At 36.2% G+C, this 10,822-nt stretch overlaps 1 protein-coding gene across 1 annotated transcript; it reads left to right on the forward strand.

Moving 5' to 3' along the window:
* Positions 1-407: 407 nt before the first annotated feature.
* On the forward strand, positions 408-10,306 carry LOC123683095 (putative exonuclease GOR). Its single transcript, XM_045621998.1, has 3 exons — positions 408-468; positions 2,069-2,203; positions 9,264-10,306. The coding sequence occupies exons 1-3, from the start codon at positions 408-410 to the stop codon at positions 10,304-10,306; spliced, it is 1,239 nt and encodes a 412-aa protein (XP_045477954.1).
* The last annotated feature ends 516 nt before the right edge of the window (positions 10,307-10,822 follow it).

Below are 10,822 nucleotides of genomic sequence, written 5' to 3' on the forward strand. Positions count from 1 at the left end.
AAGAAATATTTGTCGGAAATGGACATAAAGGTAGGGTTTTAACTTTAAGAGAGTTTATTGTGATATTCTTTATTACCTGAGTGTCATTAAAGGTTCAATGGTTTCAAGAAAACTATAATAAACTTATTATCTATTATTAGTTATAGCCTAATCTATAGCATCTTTGTTATGTTTCGGCAATTGCAACTAAGCGATAAATTTTCAAATAGGTATGCCATTTTGGCAATATATAAGTATCTGAATTTTATGAGACAGCAACAGTCTTCAATTCGACCTGAAAGATAGAGCGTACCTCTTTAATTGTGAAATTTGAGTAACATTATTCGAGAAAATGAACAAGAAATTTCAAAAAAGTGCTGTGGGGAGAAATGAACGGGTAAATGTTCAAGGATATCCCATATATTATAATGGGTGGTATGTGTCAAACTATCAGTATATGGAGGAATGGAAAGAAAACAGAACCCGTAAGTAATTTCATCTATTAATTGAATTTTTTTAGTTAGTAATTCTATTTCGTCATCTCAGTATAAGTAGTTTTTCAGAGCAAATTCCAGAGAAATAATAGGTCATTTTCAATTTCTGTAATTTTCGAAATTTGACCTAAAAATGATTTCAAACGATTGGATTCTATTCATTGTTGTAGAACCTTAGGTTCAATTAATTTCTTACATGATACACTACGGTTTGCTTCAAGAGAGAGCCCCTTGAATTTTCAGGGAAGATTTAGTGTTCGGATATTTCAGTTGGGTTGATGAATAAGGAAAATGTATAGAATGGAGTCGGAGTAGTACCTATAAAAATCTGAAGTGGTGATCCAAAAATTTTACTTCACGATAGATTGGTGGTGTAGGATCAGAGAAACAGGAAGAGTTTACTGAGTCATGGATAGTCATTTGTAACATTTCAAAAATTAGCTGATTGCTCAAAAAAGAAACCATACTTGAGCAATCGGCTAATTTTTGAAATGTTATAACTGAGTATCCATGACTCAGTAAACTCTAGAGCTGACATCCAACAACTTAGCCGATTTTATTATTCCTAATTAAAAACAAATATCCAACGACGAAATGAATAAAAATAAAATAAAATAAAGATTTCTAGCCCCTATCGACTTTATTACTTCAGCGCATCACATACACACATCTAAGTTTTTTACCCTAATTTGTTTCGAGTCTGCTGTTTCTTTGATTTCACCTCCGTCTGTCGGCGCACTTTCTATGCATCGGTCGCATTTTTTGTCCCCGCTTTTTAATTTATTATGATTTCTTTATACCTGAAATATTGGAGAATTGATTTGAATTTTAATGAGATGATTTTGAGAAGATACATTTGTCTAGCTTGTAAGTACTTTGTTCGTACCTATATGTGCGAATATTACTTTTGATTTTTATTCTCATTTCAAACTAAAAATGTTTTGAATTATATAATGCTTCTTTGTATATCTAAATTATACCAGACCATCTTTCTTGTGATATTTACTATTCAATAACTTTTAGTAATGCTCATCTTTACTTTATTTTTGTAAACACCTTCATCAATGTTACAAATGATGTTTTCCGTAAATTTTGTAGAGCCCTGAGGATGGGAATAAATTTTTCCGAAACGTCGGCGAACTAACAGAGTATCATTTTTCTGTTTCTCTGATCCTACACCACCAATCTATCGTGAAGATATAAAAATTATATTTTCCCAAAAGAAATACAATCTCTATCCAAAAAAAAATTAAAAATCGGTCTCAAAATAGTGAAAATATTTGAAACTGCGTGTGAATAGTATTATTGAAAGACTGAACGAAAAATTAATCAACTTATTCCGAACTTCTTTTTAATTTTTCCGTCATCGAGGATTTGGTATTGTTAGCAAAACTGATACCCATCTGAACCACAAAATAACTTGCAGATTTAAGAATTTCAATTTTTACTTACTGGGAAGATCGGGGCAATAACCATAATTGAAAATATCACAACATGAAAGTATAATTTTAATTTAAATTGAAGTTTTATTGTGGAAGTAGATTATTGCAGTATTGTAATGGCAATTTAAAAATATAGCGTTCATTTAATTTCAGATGTGATAGAACAAACCCAGAATGTACCTCCGATGCAATATTATCCACATCCTTCACTGGTAGCACCAAAAAGGAATCACAGAGGCGAAGTGCACTATTCCACTAACGGACAATACCTGTCGCCATTTAGTTATGGTAAGTAGAGGTCCTTGATGGAAAGTTACAAAAAGAACTATTGATTTACAGAAATATATATCGGGTGTCCCAAACTCGATGGCCTATTAGACGTTTCTGGAAAACTGATCATAATTTTGAGCTGAAAATTTGCATATTGGGTTTTGAGACAATGATCTTTCTCCCTAAAATATTTTCAGATCTCTACAACTTTCGGTTATACCGGAAACAGACTACTACTTCCTTATTTCAAATGGCACACCCAGTATATTATTGCATCATTAGATAGCTTTTTTGATGGCAATTTCGGCAATATGCCATACCTTGGGTAAAAATTCAACGGTTCATGAGTTATTGGGATTCTTATGAAAAAAAAGGTGGCGATGAGGACTCACATTTTTTTGAATATTCCAACAGAAAAAGCCTTTTTCGAAAAAAATTGGTTTTGTTTCGTTTACGCAAATACGTAGTATTATAAGACTGTTTTCGGCTTGGACCAAAAATGTACAGGGTGTTTATAAGTGGATCATGAACTTGGACAACTCAAATTCTACAAAACTCAAGATTTTCAAATTAGAACCTATATTTTTTATTATTTCAGTCGATTCTACGTACAAAAATAGTGAGGGTTACTTCAAATGAGGAAAAACCGCTATTTAAAACTGTGGGAATAACTGTCTGTTACTTCCGTAAAACACAGAAAGAAAATAAAATTCGATGTTTGGATAACTAAATTTTACATTTCATGAATTTTAATTAATTTTTCGTTGGTATTGTTGAGTATTCCATAAACCAATACAATTTTCAATTACGAATAATTCATTACAATTCTTGATATGTCAAATTTAGTTATGGAAACATCGAATTTTATTTTCTTTCTGTGTTTTACGGAAGTAACAGACAGTTATTCCCACAGTTATAAATAGCGGTTCTCATTTGAAGTTCTTCCCCGATAACTCTTGAAGTATTCATTTCAGGTAAAGGGTTTGCTGAAATAACCCTCACTATTTTTGTACGTAGAATCGACTGAAATAATAAAAAATATAGGTTCTAATTTGAAAATCTTGAGTTTTGATGAATTTGAGTTGTCCAAGTTCATGATTCTCTTATAAACACCCTTGTACATTTTTGGTCCAAGCCGAAAACAGTCTTATAATACTACGTATTTGCGTAAACGAAAAAAAACAAATTTTTTTCGAAAAAGGCTTTTTCTGCTGGAATATTCAAAAAAATGAGAGTCCTCATCGCCACCTTTTTTTTCATAAGAATCCCAATAACTAATGAACCGTTGAATTTTTACCCAAGGTATGGCATATTGACGAAATTGCCATCAAAAAAGCTATCTAAAGATGCAATAATATACTGGGTGTGCCATTTGAAATAAGGAAGTGGTAGTCTGTTTCCGGTATAACCGGAAGTTGTAGAGATCTGAAAATATTTTAGGGAGAAAGATCATTATCTCAAATCCCAATATGCAAATTTTCAGCTCAAAATTATGATTAGTTTTCCAGAAACGTCTAATAGGCCATCGAGTTTGGGACACCCGATATATATAGGTATCAAATTCTATGAATACAGGTATTTCTTGTTTGTACTTCCTAATAAATATTTCATTTTTTTGTTTAACTTATATACCTATGTAGGCTTGGTTAATCGATCGTCTAGAGGTATGATTCGATTACCTGGCCTTTCGTCTTTTTCTTCGTGACTTTGTTGGGTTTGTAATAATTAAACTCTTTTCAATTATTTACATCTATTTACAGAGCCACAATTATACAGTACAAACTCGGTATTGGGAAGATCTTAATTACGTCTTAATTACAAGTTTCCCACTACGGTACTGAATTTCGTCTTTAACACGTTCAATTGTTTACTCGAAACGTCTTCGTCGTACTTCAAGATTTCGGTCGTCTCGTCTTTAACTTGTTCGCGACTCGTCTTAATCTAGTCCGCGAACCGTCTTTACGTCGTACGTCTTAAGTTGACCGACCGAACTTGTCTCGTCTTCGACTTGAGTTAAACTGTACCGTCTGTACACGTCTTTGGTTTAATCTTAACTCTTTCCGTCTTCGGCTTAACTTCAACTGTTCTCTCTGTCGATTGGAACTACCCTGTCTTGGTTTGACCACACCCTTAGGGGAAGGTACCATCCCCCTAGTCCAATAGGATTTTTGCCATACCGCCCCCAAAGATCTTCCGGATTCCTGGAATATTCTAGAAGAACTAGGGCCTGAGAAAAAGCATGAAACACATGTGGCATAATCGTCTTGTTCCGAAACCTTTCCCAACCCCATAAATCCCTTAAGTTTTACCATCGACATATGACATTCTTCGACATCCCGAAGAATAGCACATCCTTTTTACATTATGTACAATTCGTTCCCTGTAAATCTATTGAAACTGTCATGCCCTCGACATTAAAAGAAACTAATAGGTTCCGGTTGACCATCGCCATTATTTACAGGGAAACAATAAACTGGATCCTACATTCGACCCCCCTAAAAATTAGAGTTCGACCCGAACTCATCATCGTCCTCATCTTCGTGAGGTATCCACGGTTTCATGAATTCCGCACATGTAGATGTCCTCATAGGACCTTCATGAACCCCGACTTTTTTCACGTCGTACCTGTCATTCCTCTTTGGTCGCGATACCTCATATGGGCCTAAAAACTTTCTTTTACGCTTCTGACCCGCGCCGAATTGCGTTTGCCTTATCGCAACAAGCTTTCCTACCTGGTACGTCTCGACCTTCTTTCTCCGTCGATCATGTTTTCGTCGGCCATCCCTTTGTACCTTAGGTACCTGATCTGCGCATTTACTTCTTGTTTGCTTTTTATCGTCTTTCGTCATGTAATTTTCGAACGCTGCAACCACTGACCGATTTTCCTTTTCACGCATTTTAACGCTTTCCCCTTGACTATTACTTCTGGGGACATCGTTCGTAATCGTTACCTGGTTTATGCGTTCCTTCTTAATCTTTAATTTCACGTCTTTCGTCTGATTGGCTCTATAGGTCTGGGTCAGTTTACCGTCTTTACTTTTCAAAGGTGTAGTATCGATGCGTTCTTTATCAATTCGTCGTCGTCGTCCGTCGTCGTTGATAGCGATATGCATCAACCAACTGTTCGCAACCGCTTGTTCCTTTGATCTCACGCTAATCCCTTCTTCCCCAATTAAAACAGTAGCCTGTTTCAAAATATTAGTACCAAGGATCGCTTGGAATCCCAACGATCCTTTAGGGATAATGTGAAACTTGAGGTTGAACAATTGTCCATCTATCTTCACGTCTAATTTCAAGGAACCCATCGTATTCACTTTGAAATGACCCAAACCTCTAATGATGGTGACGTCGTTATCTAACCGTAAGTGACGCAGGTATGAATTATAAATATCCTCGCGAATAATGCTTATCTCGCTACCGGTATCAAAGAGAGCCTCAACCGCCACCGCCCCAAAAACAAGTCTGATCGCATTTTTGGGAACTGATTCTACCACGGCCACTTCCGTGGTTTCAGCCTTTTCTCTGCAACTCGCGGCGATATGTCCATGTTTATTGCATCGGAAGCATTTTGTTCCTTTGCTCTTATCTGGACATTCCCTCGACTTATGCCCTCTTTTACCGCAACTATAGCAAGATTCGCTGCTTGCTTGCGCAACATTTTTTCCGTCTTTAATGCAATATTTCTCGTTCGTCTCCGCTCGCTTGACATTACCGTTTGATCTCACATCCTTTCTTTGGAAGTGAGAATCCCCCCTTTTGGTGATTTCCTCATAAATTTTGGCCTTCTGCTTGAAATCACCAAAATTTTTCGAGCCATACAATACTATTTTATTTGCGGAAATGTCTGCAATACCGTCTATGATGTATTGTATTATCGCTTCCTCTTCGATATTGGCTCTACTACCAATCTCCCTCATAGCGAGAATGTACTCTTGTACACTCTCACTAGATTTCTTTCTCCTGCTAGCCAGGAGTTTGTGAATTTGCGCCGAACTTACACGGACTTCAAATTCCTCGCATAGCCGCTCCTTTAACGATGCCCACGTCTTTATCCCCTTTTGAGATTGAATGAACAATCTCGCTAAACCCGACAGAGATTTCTTCGCAAATATTAATTTTTGAAGATCTGACCAATCCGTCATCGCAGCCATTTCCTCAAAATCCTCAATCCACCTCCCGACCGGATAATTATCGGCCCCCGTGAATTGTCGAATTGAATCTTCGACATCCCTAAACGTCAAAGAGAAACCACTTCGACAATTATGGTTTTCCTCTTCGAGCTTCATTTTCGACACCGATACAGAAACAGAGCTAACTAAATCATCGTCATTTTCGTCGTCATCGTCTTCGTCGTCGTCTTTCTCTAAAAGGGGACCACACAAGAAATCGCACACCCTTTTGGCGATCTCTTCCGTAGAACCCTCGTATGGTAAATTCAAAATTTGGCATACCGCCTCTAAATCAGTCTCCGTCAATTTTTGTTCAACGTCTTTGATTTTGTCTTGATGTTCGTTATCGTCTTTGTCCCAATCAAATCCGTCAAAGTTTCGTATTGTCCTACGTCTTTTGTATTTGTCACCTTCGGTCCCGAAACAAGCTATGTGCAGTGCTCTAATAGCCGGAACTTTGGCTTTCGAAATACCGTCTTCAATATGTTTTATTTCGCCTAACGAGTACATTTTCAATTTAAGTATATACGTCGAAACGGAATGAAATTAAATTGAATCGTCTTACTTCACCCGTTGACAGAAATTCAGTAACCGCTCACAAATAAAAGCAACAGTAACACAAAATAAAATGGACACACACAAAAATAAATGGGAATAAGAACAAAAAGCAAAATCAACACACTAAATCTACAGAAAATAAATCGTCAGATTTGAGAATCGGAGATCAAAATATTCGTCTTCAATCCTGATTAAAATATACCAGAGAAAAACAGATACAGGAAAAGATTCTCAAGTGAATAAAAGTAAAAAAACAGTGAATAATCAAATTAAGTCAAATGGAATTGCAGAACCAACAGCTTATGAATTTTTCCTAGCCTCGTCTTAAAAGAAAAATTTCTACCTTGTACAATTCCTCGTCTTGTTGAACGTAATCCTTTATTCACACTGTTACACAAAATGACCTTTTATCACTTCACACACTTTTGACACTTTTCGTAGATGGTCTTCTCCTCGTCTCTCGGTTGATCTTCCTTCTTTTTGTAGAATATTCTCGTCTACGTCGAATATTCGAAAATTCCTCTCAGGTCCTGGACGATTTTCTCCTTAATGTAGGCTTTTCACTTTGATCCAGGTTGATTTTCTCCCTGAAAATCTACTTCGATCCCGGACGATTTTCTCACAGCAAATACTTCACAGATCCCGGTTGATTTTCTCCTTGAAAATCAACTTCGATCCCGGTTGAGCCCCCAAAATGTAGGCTTGGTTAATCGATCGTCTAGAGGTATGATTCGATTACCTGGCCTTTCGTCTTTTTCTTCGTGACTTTGTTGGGTTTGTAATAATTAAACTCTTTTCAATTATTTACATCTATTTACAGAGCCACAATTATACAGTACAAACTCGGTATTGGGAAGATCTTAATTACGTCTTAATTACAAGTTTCCCACTACGGTACTGAATTTCGTCTTTAACACGTTCAATTGTTTACTCGAAACGTCTTCGTCGTACTTCAAGATTTCGGTCGTCTCGTCTTTAACTTGTTCGCGACTCGTCTTAATCTAGTCCGCGAACCGTCTTTACGTCGTACGTCTTAAGTTGACCGACCGAACTTGTCTCGTCTTCGACTTGAGTTAAACTGTACCGTCTGTACACGTCTTTGGTTTAATCTTAACTCTTTCCGTCTTCGGCTTAACTTCAACTGTTCTCTCTGTCGATTGGAACTACCCTGTCTTGGTTTGACCACACCCTTAGGGGAAGGTACCATCCCCCTAGTCCAATAGGATTTTTGCCATACCGCCCCCAAAGATCTTCCGGATTCCTGGAATATTCTAGAAGAACTAGGGCCTGAGAAAAAGCATGAAACACATGTGGCATAATCGTCTTGTTCCGAAACCTTTCCCAACCCCATAAATCCCTTAAGTTTTACCATCGACATATGACATTCTTCGACATCCCGAAGAATAGCACATCCTTTTTACATTATGTACAATTCGTTCCCTGTAAATCTATTGAAACTGTCATGCCCTCGACATTAAAAGAAACTAATAGGTTCCGGTTGACCATCGCCATTATTTACAGGGAAACAATAAACTGGATCCTACACCTATACAAATCGTATTGATTTCAAATAATAATATCAATCGCCATTTCTCATACTAGGTATACAACGTAGTAGAATAGCTCAAATTCAAATTGAAAATATGAAATACCAATATAAATATACAGGGTGCATGAATGCTTGGCCTCAGCCTGGTGGATAATGCACGTCATCCAGGCCATTCAGAAGAGTAGCTTGTTGTGTATCCTAAGACTTTTAGTTTCCGAGATACAGGGTGATTAATAAAAAATGTTCGAAATTTCTGATAACCCTAACTTGGATTTTTTCAAATTTTGTGAGTTTATTCAATTCATACAACCCATTGAAAGGATTCATGTAATTTTAATATATTCAGGGAAGTACTCAGATTATTGAGTTTTTTCCTTTAGACTTCGAAATCTATATTTTTTTAAAGTACTAGAGGAATGTCTTTATTGCCTAGAAAATATAAATAATTCAATGTAATTAATTCAATTTTTTCTTTGAATTAGAATGGCATACTGTGTTTAAAAGAGTAGTGAACGATAGAATTCATGTTTTAAGTAATTCTTTCAAAATACGATCCTGTTTATATTTTTTCGTGATGATATCTAATATTATCTCAGCACTTACTGAATTTTGTAACACGCAGCCGTACATATTAATCAGAAGTATGCATGATCAAGCTGTGAATTCTGAACCTGGAAATTGAATTTAAAACAAAATGACATAACCATTTCGGATCATGTAATCCATCCAAAAAATTTTGATGTTATTTTTTCACCATTACCTAATAATTGTAGTGTTTGATGATATTTGATTTTTTTTACAGAAGAACCAGGTTCGAGCATCTTCACTTCAACGGAAACATTCTCGGGCCCTTATGGAAATCGTTTCACAGAGGATCAAATTTATACATTGTTGGTTGATTTCATAATCCCACCTGGACATCTTTTCATTAATGGATTTCCGGTTTTGAATGAAGCAACCAATAATGTACAAATTTTTAAGCAATGCTTCTCAAACCCTCTTGTGGTGTATTCGGAAGAGAAAAAAAGTAATTCCAATAAAGACTCATCACATTACTCGAAACAAATCAATGCTCATGAAAGAATCTGTGTAAGATGTAAATCTGGATTTTTCATCACCAATGATGAATATTTAACCAAAGATCCTTGCTACTTCCATTGGGGTAAACTATTGAACCACAGTTTCAGTTGCTGTAAACAGTCGCCTGGTTCGATTGGATGCACAACTGGAAAACTTCATGTTTGGAATGGTACCGTTGATGGTACGAATGAGCCTTTAGAAGGCTTTGTGAAAACAAAATCCTCTGGGCTAGGGAACAAACAAAATGTTTTTGCTTTGGACTGTGAGATGTGTTACACGGTTAAAGGACTAGAACTGAGTCGAGTTGTCATTCTTTCATGTACCGGATCGATTGTGTACGATCATTTTGTCAAACCTGATAATGAAGTAGTTGATTACAATACACGATATTCCGGAGTAACTGAGAGTGATATTCACAGTTCAACAGCCAAGTCATTTTCAAACGTGCAAAGCGACATTTTGAAATTGTTCACCGAAGACACTATCTTAGTAGGACATAGTTTGGATAATGACTTGCGAGTTCTCAAAATCCTGCATTCCAAAATTGCAGATACTTCCTTAATTTTTCCTCATCATCGTGGTTTTCCATTCAAGTATTCCTTGAAACATTTGATGTGGACAAATTTTGGAAAGAATATCCAAACATCTGATTCTGGCCATAATCCATATGAAGATGCATCGAGTTGTTTGGATTTAATATATCTCAAGATTCGGAAGCAGCAGGAAATTCATAACTCCCAGTATTCTTACACTATGCCCTATTAAAATGATGTCTTCGGTGAACAATTTCAAAATATCCGTTCGCACGGTTGTAAATGGCAGTTGAATTGTGAATATCACTCTCAGTAACTCCGGAATATCTAGTATTATATTATAATCGACTACTTCATTATCAGGTTTCACAAAATGATCATACACAATCAATCTGCTATATATATATATATGAAATAATGACAACTCGACTCAGTTCTAGTCTTTTAACTGTGATTTCACAGTCCAATGCATAAATATTTTGTTTCTTCCCTAGTCCAGAGGATTTTGTTGCCACAAAGCCATTCCAAACATGAAGTTTCCCTATTGTGCATCCAACCGAACCAGGTGACTGTTTACAGTCTGAAACAACTGAAAGTGGCAAAGATCTTTGGACCAATATTCATCGTTGGTGATAAAAAAATCCATCTTACACAGATTCGTTCAATAGCATTGATTTGTGATGAGTATGTATATCTTTTTTTCTCTGCCAAATACACAACAAGAGGGTTCGAGAAGCATTTCATAAAA

This window comes from Harmonia axyridis, chromosome 6 (assembly GCF_914767665.1).
Source record: "Harmonia axyridis chromosome 6, icHarAxyr1.1, whole genome shotgun sequence".
NCBI classification, from domain to species: domain Eukaryota; kingdom Metazoa; phylum Arthropoda; class Insecta; order Coleoptera; family Coccinellidae; genus Harmonia; species Harmonia axyridis.